Source organism: Dama dama, chromosome 5 (assembly GCF_033118175.1).
Source record: "Dama dama isolate Ldn47 chromosome 5, ASM3311817v1, whole genome shotgun sequence".
Taxonomy (NCBI): Eukaryota; Metazoa; Chordata; class Mammalia; order Artiodactyla; family Cervidae; genus Dama; species Dama dama.
In genome coordinates, this window is record NC_083685.1 from 124895923 (window position 1) to 124909661 (window position 13739).

At 47.2% G+C, this 13739-nt stretch overlaps 2 protein-coding genes and 1 long non-coding RNA gene across 10 annotated transcripts in view; 2 read left to right on the forward strand and 1 right to left on the reverse strand.

Annotated features, from left to right (window-relative positions):
• UNK (unk zinc finger) overlaps positions 1-591 on the reverse strand; it is a 33326-nt gene extending 32735 nt beyond the window's left edge. For 5 of the 8 annotated variants that reach the window (XM_061144810.1, XM_061144806.1, XM_061144808.1 and 2 more), the window contains exon 1: positions 149-384. In XM_061144810.1, the coding sequence (XP_061000793.1) occupies positions 149-252 (104 nt within the window). In that variant the 5' untranslated portion in view covers positions 253-384. Of the gene's footprint in view, positions 1-148 lie in introns of all 8 variants that reach the window. The other 3 variants (XM_061144804.1, XM_061144803.1, XM_061144805.1) reach the window with 2 other exon arrangements.
• Positions 419-1323, forward strand: LOC133057811 (uncharacterized). The gene is made up of 2 exons (XR_009693101.1): positions 419-555; positions 672-1323. It is a non-coding gene; the product is annotated as an uncharacterized LOC133057811 (long non-coding RNA).
• Positions 1324-3779: 2456 nt separating this feature from the next.
• Positions 3780-7279, forward strand: LOC133057812 (histone H3.3A). Its single transcript, XM_061144811.1, has 4 exons — positions 3780-3933; positions 4394-4531; positions 4647-4800; positions 4896-7279. The coding sequence occupies exons 2-4, from the start codon at positions 4404-4406 to the stop codon at positions 5022-5024; spliced, it is 411 nt and encodes a 136-aa protein (XP_061000794.1). The 5' UTR covers positions 3780-3933; positions 4394-4403; the 3' UTR covers positions 5025-7279.
• The last annotated feature ends 6460 nt before the right edge of the window (positions 7280-13739 follow it).

A 13739-nucleotide genomic window follows, 5' to 3' on the forward strand; every position in this document is an offset into this window, starting at 1 on the left:
AGCAGGTTGGAACCGGTCTGGGCCGGGCCGGAGGAGGAAGGGGGGGGGGAGGGAGAGGCCGCCTCGCGCTCTCCCTGCGCGCGTGACTCACGCTGGCCGCTGACGTCAGGCGTGCGCGCGCGGCGGGGGGGGGGGGGGCTCTACGTACGTGTAGTGCTGCGGTTTCTCGGGCTGTGCCTGCAGCACCTGAGCGGTAGCGGCCGGGGGCGCCGAGGAAGCTGCGGAGCCGCCGGGCCCGGGGCCCTTCGACATGGTCCTGTCTTCCTGCCTCTTCGCCGCTCCCCTTTTATTATTCAGTCTGCGCGGTCCGCGCCGAGGCCCTAGTGCGGCTGCGCCGCGCCACGAGAACGTGAAGACCCCCCGCGCGGCAGCAAGGCTTGCTGGGAGTTGTGGTCCCAGGTTTGGCTGGAATTTTACCGCCGGCAGAGGGTTGCTGCCGAAGGAACGGACCACAATACCCAGAGAGCCTTGCGGACGGTGTCCCGGATGCTGAGGGCCCGCGACGGTTTGTGGGGCTTGCAGTCCGGTTGCGTTACTTCTTAACTGCGTTTCCAGGTTCGTAGGGGAGCCTTTGCCTGCAATTGGAGCCCTTGGGTTCGAAAAGGCCTAGAGCTAGGGAGGTCCTAACGACTGCTGTGAAACCTTTCCAAGTGTAAATTCACTGCCAACAGGATAATGATTACCTCGCCTCCGTACTTATCCCAGCTTGGGCTCGGTTCTGATGCGGGTCCCTAGCAGTGGGCCTTTGAGCTGCAGGCACCTGGACTCCGCCAACATCCTCATTCCTGCGACGGGACCAGGCATGAAGGAAAGTCGGCCTGCTGGAAGTCCGCTTGAGAAAGTTCTGCTAACGAAGAGCAGTACAACCCAATGCTCCGTTCCCGCGCCTTTGCCGAGGCGCTCCATAAACCTTTACCAGCCCTGAAACCTGGAACTCCACACGACTTGAGTCCCTCAACTCGACACCTGGTCCGACCAACGTGTTTCCAGTACATTAAGGGCCAAGAACGAATTTAATCTCCGTCTAGCGTAGTCTCAGGTACACGGCAAGTTGCAGGAGCGTCGAAAAGCATCAGAGGAAGGGCCTGGGTTTGAGGAGGGAGTTCGACTTATAACCCACTCTCGTGCTCTGGCCCTCAGCCTTTCTACTGGGGAAAAGGTCTCCTCCCCTCTTCCCGCCAGTTGGGCGAAGTTCTTGACAGATATTTTAACACTTTGTTTTCCATATTGAATCTATTCAAAACCCTTGTTGTACAGGCTAATTACATTTTATTAGAGAACGTTAAATAATGATAATTTCATTAAAGAAACATTCGATTAACCTACGTGGGCTGAATGGAAATTTTTCATGTTTGAGATTGATACATATCTATTTTATGTTGTTCCGAGTAACTTCATATCAGAAGCCAAACCCAAGTTGAGAAACTGGTATTTCTTAAACAGACCAAATCAATTGTTTAAGCACTAGGGGTGTTTGAAGATGAAAAATTCAGAAAGGACAAAAAAGTTGTGTAAATTGTGGTGTATTGCTTTAATCCTATTGTTAAATCCAAGTAATCAATTTACAGGTTCTCCTCCAAATTACCTAAGTGTAATTTGATTGAAGAAATACAGTTCAGCGTGCTAGATTTTTAATGAGTGTATACCACGAGCTTCAGAATAAGTGTGTACTAGTAGAATTGAGAGATGATATCATCCAAACTGCTTAATTTAGAGAAGAGGAAACCGAAACTCAGAGAGGTTAAGTAGCTTGTGCACAGTTACTCAGCCAAGTACGCGACAGAACAGGAATTAGGACAGTAACCTACATGCTGCCTCACATTCTGCATTGTTTTGATTGTATTAGCATTTTCGGTTGCTCCCTATTTTTGTGTTGTTTTTCCTCTTTTGCATTCACTTAGGGTTAGGAAAAAGAAAAACCTACCGATAAGACTGCCAAGTAAGAGGGACAGATTATTTCCACTAATCTTAAATGGATGCATGTAAATCCATACCTAGTTTCGTTTATCTCTAATAATTAGCAAAACTGGGGGCGGGGATGTGTGGGGTGGGGATGGATCACTACTGTATTCTGTAGAAAGCATGAGACAGCTAGGATTCTGGAACTCCTAGAAAAGACTTGAAACACGAAAGTGGGTGTTAATTTAGGATCCTATTCCTTCTCCAGGCCATCTGAGCAGTCAAAAAAAGATGGCAGGGTATTTTTCTGGTTACATTCAAGGACGTTTGACAGTCTTACCTGGGGTATAATCAGTGCCCTGTTTTTCAGCTTTACACAATTTCTGAGAACAGGGCAAGAACCTTCATCTTGGTTTCTCTTCTCAGCCTGGCATGAAATAATGTTTCCTCTACCCCAAACTTTGAGCAGAGGAAAGAAACTGAAGTTGACTTTATTCTGATATAAAAGTTTATAGATATATGATAATTAAATACATTGTGTGTTATGATTGAGAGGGTCGAAATAACGAATTTGGAGCTAGAGGTTGGGCCAAAGGTGTTTTTTGCCATAGCTGCTTTAAATCAAACTGTGCATTTTTTCCCTCTCACTTTTGATGAGAGGAGGAACTTTTGACGTCAGATGTAAATTTCTGAGGTATTTGTATTTATGTAGTATAATTCTCTGTTGGAATCTATATGTACCTGATTTTTCTGCTTTTTTAAATAATTTAAAATATTCGGTGAATCCAGGGTAAAAACTGCGGAGTAGAATGCCCAAGGCTTTGTTTCAATTTTCTGAACTTTGTTTGGCTGGTCTTAACCTTAAGCCTGCTTTGATATTTTATATAAGTGAATCATCTGAAGAACTAAGTATTAAAATCCACTCAAGACATGTAGGCAAAGGTAGGGATTACCATTTTTATGTTTCTTCAGAAGTAATATATTCCAGGATAGACCATTAAATACAAAGAACCATATTTAATTTAGATGTCTTTTGTTTATTCTTTAGGGACTTCCAAATACTGGTTTAGAATTGACTCTTCCCATTCTGGCTGTAGTGATTTCGTTAAGTTGAATTACATAATTTAAAAAAATACGTTGTCTAGTAAGTTACTCCTTGTTTAACTGTAAGCATATTGAAATCACAGTGTGTTGTGATGGTCTAAGGACATAGAAAACAGTCCTTATAAATAAAATAATTTATTGACATTTGTTTATTTGTATTTGTTATTTTCCTCTCCCCATCCCACCAAACAAAAGAACTGCATTTTGGTTAAAATGTATATGCCTGATAGATAAAATACTCGATAACATGATTTTACTGAATTCTAATTTTCGTTTACCACCTATCAAAATGTTCATGAAAAGTAAATAATCACAAGGAATGCATTTTATTTTACATTGGAAAATACAAAATTTTCATTAAAATACCCTCTCCTTCATTGTATTAGCTTGATGCAAATAACGTTAGGCCCCTTGCCCTCCCGACTGTCCTGATTAAGGACCAGTCCTGATGAGGACCAGTGCAATTCATTTGCATTGACTTTCTATTGTAGAGCTTTGGAACCAAGGGAAGGATCCAAACATAGCTCCATTTTATCCAATCAGAAGAGCGGTTTAGTGCTAAACTCTGATTCGCCCATTCCTCTTTGCATTCATCCAATCGTTAGGCCACTTTAACAGCCAATCAGTGGTCTAGATGTCCGCCAATCAGGGAATGGGGCCGAAGCACGGCCTTTGTGTCGGGGATGTCAGCGCGTCGGCGAAAGCGTCAGCCAATAGAAAAAGTCATTGGTGTATGCAAATTAGGGTCCTATGACGCAGAGACGCAGCGTGAAGCGTGGGTATAAAAACGGAGGCATAGGGGGGGCTTAGAGCGCAGAGCGGTTTGGTGGTTCGTTGGAAGGGGTCCTTCCTGTGTCTCAGCTACTGCGGCTCTTTGGGCAGCAGCGGCTGCGCGGTGGTCGGAGAAGCGGCCTATAATTTCGGCATTAGGTAAGTGTTCTTGGGTCTTACCCGTGACTTGAGGCTCTGCTAGCCGTTTATGTCGCGGTTCGCGGCCGTTGAGAGCCAAGTGCCGGCTGGTGCGGGCTACCCAGGCTGTTGGCGCCGGCTGTGGGGGCGGGTAGTTTTCCCCTGGGGTTTAGTTCCGGAACCGCGTCTCCGCCTTTTTCCCGCTGGTGAATCAGAGATTCCGACGCTGGGTTCCGGGCAGCCGGGCCTCCGCCCGTCGAGTAGGGGAAGTGACTCCTCCCCGCGCCCCCCCTCCCGGAGGAGGCTGCTGCTACTCACACCCTGAGTCATTAGGGGAGGGGGAGGAGGCGGCGGCCCTCGGCCATCTGCCGTCCGCCTTGGGGCGCGAGGAGGCGGGAGGGTCGGGGCTCCGGTCGTCCGGGCCGCCGCACACCGGGAGGTGAGCGTGCTTCGGCCCTGGAGTCACGGGTGTCTTCTACAGGTAAAACAAAATGGCCCGAACCAAGCAGACTGCTCGTAAGTCAACGGGTGGGAAAGCGCCCCGCAAGCAGTTGGCCACCAAAGCGGCCAGGAAAAGCGCTCCCTCTACTGGCGGGGTGAAAAAACCTCATCGCTACAGGTAAGCAGCGAGACAGGGAGACGATGACTCGGCGGCGCTGCGGGCGGGAAGGTTCCCGCGGCTCGTGGGGCGCTGTAGTAACCGGTGTCCCTTTGCGCTCTTCTGCTCGCTCCAGGCCCGGGACTGTTGCGCTTCGAGAAATCCGTCGTTACCAGAAATCCACCGAGCTTTTGATCCGGAAACTGCCTTTCCAGAGGTTGGTGAGGGAGATCGCCCAGGATTTCAAAACCGACTTGAGGTTCCAGAGTGCCGCCATCGGCGCGCTGCAGGTGAGCTGGCAGGGGCTGTGTGCGGCCGGGCGGAGGGCTGGTGCGCGGCCCCCTCCTCGGAGAGAGTCTAATAGTGTGGCTCTTATCCTCCACAGGAGGCTAGCGAAGCGTACCTGGTGGGTTTGTTTGAAGATACTAATCTGTGTGCCATCCACGCTAAGAGAGTCACCATCATGCCCAAAGACATCCAATTGGCTCGCCGGATACGGGGAGAGAGAGCTTAAGTGAAGGCAGTTTTTATGGTGTTTTGTAGTAAATTCTGTAAAATACTTCGGTTTAATTTGTGACTTTTTTTGTAAGAAATTGTTTATATGTTGCATTTGTACTTAAGTCATTCCATCTTTCACTCAGGATGAATGCGAAAAGTGACTGTTCACAGACCTCAGTGATGTGAGCACTGTTGCTCAGGAGTGACAAGTTGCTAATATGCAGAAGGGATGGGTGATATTTCTTGCTTCTCATGATGCATGTTTCTGTATGTTAATGACTTGTTGGGTAGCTATTAAGGTACTAGAATTGATAAATGTGTACAGGGTCCTTTTGCAATAAAACTGGTTATGACTTGATCCAAGTGTTTAACAATTGGGGCTGTTAAGTCTGACCATACATCACTGTGATAGAATGTGGGCTTTTTCAAGGGTGAAGATACAAGTCTTAACCACAGTGTAACTTACAGTTTCCTTAAAAAAAAAATAAACCTGGCAGCTATAGAATACACTATGTGCATTTATAATAGCTATTTTATATATTGTAGTGTCAACATTTTTAAATTAAATGTTTTACATTGACACGTGGTGGGGAGTGTTGTCTTTAAGGTGTGTGTAATTTAGAGTTCGATTGGTTTTCTCCTGAGTAGACTGCACTTGTTTACGTAGTAAAATGCTTGGCGCGTTATACCTTGCATAAGTCCTCATTCTACCACATGTTAAACTAACCCTCTAGCTGATAATGCAAACACTAACGGGGAGGGGGATTTATTTATAAGGGCTCTAGACTATAATACAAGTTACTCACACCAGCATCATCTGTTACTAATACAGTAGTTAGTGCAGCTTTTCTTTGTGTTGTGATTGGTCTAACTAGGTTGAACTTTTCTCTACCAAGAGGAAACAATACCGAACTTTTTTTCCTTGTGGGGTTTGTATTATAATAACTGTAAGGGTAAACTTGCTGTGGGGGAGGGACACAGCTTCAGCTTATGGAACCTCTGCCAGTTAAAATGGTGTTCATGTGGCATAGGTTCTGGGAAAATCACTTCATAGAGATGGCTTTCCAAGTGGTTTTTAAAATTTATCCTTCTATTGAAGTTTTTAGGTCAATTATGTATGTTGACTAAATTTACAAATAAACTTGTTTATTCAACTAAGTGTCAAAAACCTAAATTGAATGCAAAGCTTTAATAGTCATTGTCTAGGTTCTTTTAAGTTTAGCTTATTTCAAGTTTTGCTTGATAGACGAAAGCAGTATTTATAAGAATAATTCTACAAAGCATGTAAACAGCCCTTTAGAGGCTTTATAAAGACGCTGTGACAAATTTGCAGTGTGGACCTACCGCTAAAAGGCTTCCCTGCCTCCCCCGTATCTGTCAAGGAAAGGAAATTGAATTCTAGAACTCAAATTTGGGGTTTGTTCTTGAACCTATTTGTGAAGAACGTTTATAGACTTTCTCAATTTTTTAACTGAAGGATAAGTGCTTTACGGAAGTTTGTTTTCTAACAGCGTGAATCAGCCATAGCTGTAGGTGTACATCTGTCTCCTCCCAGTATAGATTTCTTTATACAGCAAATTATTTTATAACAAGTGCCCACAGGTGTAGAACTCGTTTTAAGTCTAAGCTGCCTGTTTCATGTGAAACTAGTGTTCCTAGCCAGTGATGGCTACCAGTTGAAGTGTTTAATATGGACACAAGAACTACAGAGTCAGACAAAAGCATTCTGTATAATTTGAAGTCAGTGGCTATAGAAAGATACACTGATACAGTTCAGTGGGATTTAAGTTTGGACTAGTTTCAAATACTAAGGGTTAAGGGGTTCCATTGGAAAGCAGCGAGTTAAATTAGGGTTGAGAATTGATAGTTTTTTCGAGGTGCCAAAAGTGGAATCTGATACAGTATAATAAAAATAAACTGGTTTCCTAGAAGGTCCATCCTAACGAGTTTTGACAGTTGATTCATTGTGTTCGTGAAGGATGTTGAAATCCTAGCTAGTGGAATGTGTGGTGGTGGGAACCCTGGCCAGTGGTGGTGAGTCTCCTTGAGTACCACTCAAGTGGCTGATGCGTGAACTTGCCTGAAGTCTGCATCCTGAGTCGAATTTTATTGGGCAACTTGAATCTGCTGCGTAAATAGTAGAGCTTGCGCTTCCAGAGTTTATTTTTAACCCAGAAGGCAAAAGTACTTTCTGGTTAGGAAACTTACCATATGTTATATCCCTGGGTTTAGGTAGTATGAAAAAAGCAAAAATAAAGTTTTTAAAGTTTAGACTTATCTTTATGGTCTTCATTTGGATGATACGTTTTTTTCCACAAAATTTTCTCTGGGGAAATGTTCAGAAAACCTTGGACCTTGGTCAGGTCTCCCCTGTCCTGGCCCCTTGCAAGCACTGCTGCTTGCCTGGTGTTAGGTGTTGATGCTGGGACCTGTGCTTCAATTGGAGAGCAGGCCCCTTCTGGATCACTTTCAAGTAGGGCAGCGGAGGGTAGAGTGGGCCCTGTCAGCTGTCATTGGATCAGCAGGAAACTGGGCTTGCCCTGAAGTTTCTACAGGCAAAGGCCAGCCTGTACACGGGGACGGGAACAACAGCAGGTCAGCAGTCTGCCTCAGGCTTACGGCCAACCTTCCATGGAGAAGGGTGAGTTTTCTGCATGTGGCCGTTCACTGCGGGTGGTGTGGCCCATGAGGCACAGAGCCTTGAGCACCTTTCCTGGGCACAGTCCTCCCCACTCCCTCCCCATCCCTTGACTTAAGTCACTTCATGATAGTTAATCAGACTTCCCAGATGGGGCCAGTGGTGAAGAATTTTACCTGCCAATGCAGGAGTGGGTTCCATCCCTGGATCAGGACGATCCCCCCTGGAAAAGCAAATGGCCCCCCACACCAGTGAGTATTCTTGCCTGGAGAATTCCATGAACAAAGGAGCTTGACAGGCTACAGTCCGTGGGGTTGCAAATAAGCCCCACCCCAGGCCCTGATAGAACACAGCTGAGCTGAGTGCTCTTTGCACTCCCCAGCCTCTTCCTCACCCCATTGGTGGTCCTGCCTGCCTCAGCATTCCTTAGGGATGTCAGAGGCCCAGACCTCATCCAGCTGGGCCTGGCTTCTGGCCAGCAACTCCCACAAGCAAACCCACCTTCCACCTGTCTGCCTCAGGGTGAGGCTGGAGGAAGGAAGAACAGACCTTAGCTCAGGTTGCCAACCCAAATCATGCAGCACTCCCTGAGGGCTCATGTCCTTGGCCAGGTGGCCAGCCTCTGTACTCCCTTTTGGCCACAGGTCTAGGGACTGAGCAAGGCTTTGGGCCAAGGTGGGTGGGGGCAGCTGGAACAGCTTCAAGCTTATGCACAGAAGCTGAGCTGCAAGGAGGGGTCAGAGGCTGTCGTCCCTCCCGGGCCGGGGGGAGCAGTGCCTGCTCCCTGTGGTCAGGCTGACTGTCCAGCTGTCCCAGGCAGTGACGGATCCCGCCTTGACAACCATTGTTATTCCAGGCAGTCATGGGACTTCCATGTGAGGTGTCCCCACCTGAGCACTGCATGCAGTGTCCAGCAAGGGTGAGGACCATCACGCATGCCCAGGAGCAGCACGTCTCAGCTTCTGCCCTGAGCCAGAGGACCCTCCACCCCCATCCCACCTACCCCAATGCCCTTCCTGTGGGAGAGGGGAAGAGGTGGTGCAGTCACCTCTGCTATCAGCAAGATGGAGTGGAGGCGGCGCTTCAGTGAGGCTGTGACTCCCGGAGGAGCTGTAAGGCCAGTGATGTGCAGAGGGTCGTGGTGAGGCAGTCAGGGTCTGGGGTCTTCTCTGATAGTTGGCAGCCCCTGTTGAGGAAGTTGCAGTTCTGGGACCATACACAGTGGAAGGGAGAGTGGCCTGAAAGGGAGGAGGCCGTCTCCCAGCCACCAGTCCCAGTGATGAGAGGGGGCGCTGGGCTGCAAGCTTGGGGCTGGCAGCCTTTGCTGAGAGGTGTGGGAGGGACTGCACACGTTCCCAGGGTGGTGGTGCCCGGGCTCTGTTAACCTCTACCCCCTACTCCCCCTCTTTTGGACACACTGGGCCCCAGGACCATTCCCATAAACTCTTCACTGCCTTAGCACTGAGCCAAGAGCACCAGGAAAGGGGACAGGATGGGGTTGGGTCCAAGGCCCAGCCTTCATGCAACCTGAGAGTCTGGCTGAGCCCGGGGGCCTCTCCCTGCTCAGTGCCCCATCTACGGCCAGTCTCGGTTCTCCTGCCCACCCATGGTGGCCTGGGCACTGGTCCTGCTGCAGTGCCTAGGGCGAGGTACAGGGAACGTCAGCTGCAGCTGCATTCCCTGCCTGGCCATCAGCCGGGTAGTCATCAGTCAGAGGGCAGGAACTTCAGGGACACAGTGGGGTTCACCAAATAAAGACGGGACCTGCACCTGGCCCCCTCTCAGCAGGGGCACTGGAGCCAGGGATGGACGAGAAGCTCCTGGCGCTCCAGAGGCAGGGCCTCTGGAGTCACGCCTGGCACACAGCAGAGACTCCAGGTGCCGGCCAACCCAATGGCCCTGGCAGCCCCACAGCACAGCTGGTTGGATTTGCTCCCAGCCCAGGTGGCAGTCAGTCAGGTTCCCAAGAGCTCTGCTTACTGGTCAGTCGACTTCCAAATTGGGAATGGGGGCTCCAGGGGTCCAGGAGAGCTGCTACCCCTCCTGTTCCTTACCAAGAGGCTAAGTTTGGGATCTTCAGTTAGCAGATGTCACAGCAGGTCAGAGTGCTCCCGGGGACAGGGTGGTTGCTGAGAGAACAATCTCAGGGTCAGACAGACCCGGGTTCAAGGCCCAGCTGTCCCACTTGGATGAGTTCCTTGATCCATTTGGGCTTCTTTCCCTCAACCATAAAATGGAGATAAAGCCAATGCCTACCGCATAGGCTTGTAAGGATTTAATAAAACAATCCGTGCAAAGTCTGGTGCCTTTTAAAAGATTTGACAACAAAAGTCTGGAGCACTGACCATTCAGAACAGGCACTGAACAACCAGTGCAGCCCCAGAGGCTGCATCTCAGTCCTGATACCAGGGCCCCCCACAAACTCGCTATCAGTATTATCAATACTATAGAAGTTGTCATCATCATGAAACAGAAGGGCAAAGGGGGCCCAAATCAGAAGATAGGTTAACCCTCTGGGAACAACAACAAATAAGCCTCCCAGAATCTGTGTGAGGGAGAGCCATCTGCTGAGAGCAAGTATTTTCAGAGACTATCTTGGGAGATGTGGACCCAAGCCCCACCAGGAAGTCAGTCTTGGGACTTACTGGTGGTCCAGTGGCTAAGACCCTGCACTCCCAATGCAGGCGGCCGGGGCTTGAGCCTTAGTGAGGGAACTAGATCCTACAGCCACAACTAAAGGAAGCCAGTCTTGTCTGTAATTGCAGTGGAGATGCCAGAGCTGCATGAAGCACAGAGACATTCACTGCATGAGGAAAGACCAGGTCTAGCAGTGAGGCCCCAAGGACTAAGAATTGAGCATATGGACAAGCAGAGGACAGACTTTGGGTAGCAGTGTCCCCTTTAAGGTGCCACCTTCCCCCCCAATCTTGTGACATTTGGCCAGGAAATGGGAGGGAGAGTCAAAGGTCAGAGGCAGACTTCCTTCTGAACAAATTTTATGTAACATGCTAGATAGCATTCAAACACTGATAGTAAACAGTTCTTGTAGATGAAATCAGTATTTCAGAGTCCAGTGTGAGCCAACAGGAGAACTCGACCTTGGGTCAAATTAAGGTTTTCCAGGAACGACTGAAACTATACAAAAGATGAAGATGGGTGAAAAGGGCATCTTTTCAATCAAAATAAAACAATGGAAATTAAAAAAAAAAAAATGGTGTGAGCTGCTTAGTGGTCAGAATTCCTCCTCTCTCTCAGAAAGCTCTTTCCTCCTCTGTCGGGACATTTATCTCAGTGAGGGACGAGGGTTAGATTGAGACTATCCCCTATCAGACAGTGAGAGCCAGAGGCTCTTATCTGGCCCATTGCTTGCAGGAGAGTCCAACAACGTATTAATGGATGACTGATAATAACAGCAAATATTTATTCTGTGCTTACCAAGTGCCAGAGGCCGGGCTGGGCACTCTGTGAAGATGATCTCATTCACTTCCTCCTGAAACAGTCTGTCAGGAAGGAAACACCAGCCCCACGAGATGGATGAGAAACTGAGGCTCAGAGAGGATAAGTCATCTGACTCAGATATCACACTAGTAAGGACAGAGATTTGGGCTCAGAGTGGTTGGCCATCAGAGTTGAGGTGGGTAAATGATTCAAAGAGAAAGGGATCCTTGCTCCTACAAGGGGTCCTTACTCCCTACAAGGATGCATCTTTGCCTTGTATGGAGGCCAGGTTTGAGTTTACTTCCATTTCAACCAGCCCCAAGAACCACTCATTGTTTTATCTTGTTTTGTTTTACCTATGCCAAAAAATGTCTGTGCTTTACTGGGAGTGAGTGAGCGAAAGTCGCTCAGTCATGTCGGACTCTTTGTGACTCCATGGACTAGAGCCTGCCAGGCTCCTCTGTCCATGGGATTCTCCAGGCAAGAATACTGGAGTGGGTTGCCATGCCCTCCTCCCGGGGATCTTCCCAACCTAGGGATCGAACCCTGGTCTCCTGCACTGCAGGCAGATTCTTTTACCGTCTGAGCCACCAGGGAAGCTGAGGAGTGCTCAAAAGGAGCAGGCCACCAGATGAAATTTGGAATTGCTTTTATTCTTGTTTTTTTAAAAAAAATTTATTAAGATGCAATGCATAAGGACTTCCCTGGTTGTCCAGCGGCTAAGATTCCAAGCTCCCAATGCAGAGGGCTCAGGTTCCTGTTCAGAGAACTAGATTCCCCAGGCTGCAATGAAGATTAAAGGTCCTACATGTCGCAACTAAGACCCAGAATAGCCAAATAAGTTAAAAAAATAAAAATAAAAATGCACCTATCATACAAGTTACCCATTTAAAGTGGTTTTAATGTATTCACAGATATGGCAACCATTACCACTGTAAATTTTATAATATTTTCGTCACTACAAAGAGAAGTTGGTATTCTTACTTATCACCTCTTCTTCTCCCATTTCTCTCAGCCTCAAGCAACCAGTAATCTACTTTCTGTCTCTTTAGATTTGCCTATTGGACATTTTTGATTGATATACAATTTGTAGTCTTTTGTAACTGGCGTCCCTCATTTACTATGTTTTCAAGGCTCATCCATGCTGTAGCAGTTACCAGAATTTCATTCTTTTCATAGCTAAATATTCCACTGGGACTTCCCTGATGGTGCAGTGGATAAGAATCTGCCTGCCAGTGCAGGGGACACAGGTTTGATCCCTGGTCCAGGAAGATCCTACATCCCACAGAGCAACTAAGCCCGTGTGCTACAACTACTGAGCCTGAACTCCAGAGCCCTCGAGCTGCAATAATGAGCCCACACGCCCTAGAGCCTGTGTGCTGCAGCAGGAGAAGCCACCGCTAAGAGAAGCCCACGCACCGCAACTGAAGAGGAGCCCTCACTCTCTGCAGCTAGAGGAAGCCTGTTTGGGGCAGCGAAGGCACAGCACAGCCAAAAATAAATAATTTAAAAAATAGGACACCTTTTGTTTATCCATTTATCGCTTTCAGATCACTTCCACTTCCACTTTTTGGCTAATGTGACTAGTGCTGCTGTGAACATTGGTACACAAGTTTTTGTGGGGACACATGTTTTCAATTCTCTTCAGTGTACATTGAGGAGTAAAGTTGCTTGGTCATACGATAACTCTACGATTAGCATTTTATGGCGCTGCTTAATAGTTTTACATTCCCATCAGCAGTGTATGAGGTTTTTGATTTCACCACATCCTCACCAACACTTGTTATTTTCTGTCTTTAAAAAAAATTTTTAGCCATCGTAATGAATGTGGAGTAGTATCTTGTTGTGGCTTTGATTTGCCTTCTCTAAATGACTAATGATGTTGAACATCTTTTCATGTCTTCTTTGGAAAAATGTTCAAATCTTCTGCCCATTTTTTTCTAGCTTTAAAAACTTTTCTTTATTGATCCCCAGGACTTATCAGTAATCTTCTTCCCCACTCATTTTAAGGTTGTCTTTTTTCCTATTGTAAGATTTTTTTTAAAGACTCAGCACTTCATTTTTTATTTATTTATTTTTATTTATTTGGTTGTATGGAGTCTTAGTTTCGGCCCGTGGGAATTCCGTTGCATCATGTGGGATCTTTCACTGTGCTGAGCAAGCTCCAGAGCGATCGCACTATGTAGTGAAATAGGAGGGAAAGGGACAGGACACAACCTTTGAAAGAATGACACAGCCAGAGGACATATACCGATAACATAAACCGATTAGAATCAAATGGATCCAAGATGGCAGACAAATCAATTTCCACTAGACCTTGATTCTCAATCAGCATGCTAAATGACACAGCCAGAGGCTCCAGGACGGTTCACCAAAAACTGGCCCAATTCCTGGAAATCGCTATCCCTTCCCCCAAATAGTTGAAATAATATCCCACTCAGCCTATGAAATTATCCAGTCCATAAAAACTAACCATGCCACTTTTCAAAGCCACCGCACTTGACTTCTGTAATGGCCCATACTCTCTGTTAAGTGTGTTTCTCTCTGATCTGAATAAATCTACTTCTTACTTATCACTTTGTCTCTCACTGAATTGTTTGTGCGATGAAAGATCAAGAACCTAAGCTTCATTAGGTCATGAAACCAGCTCTGTGA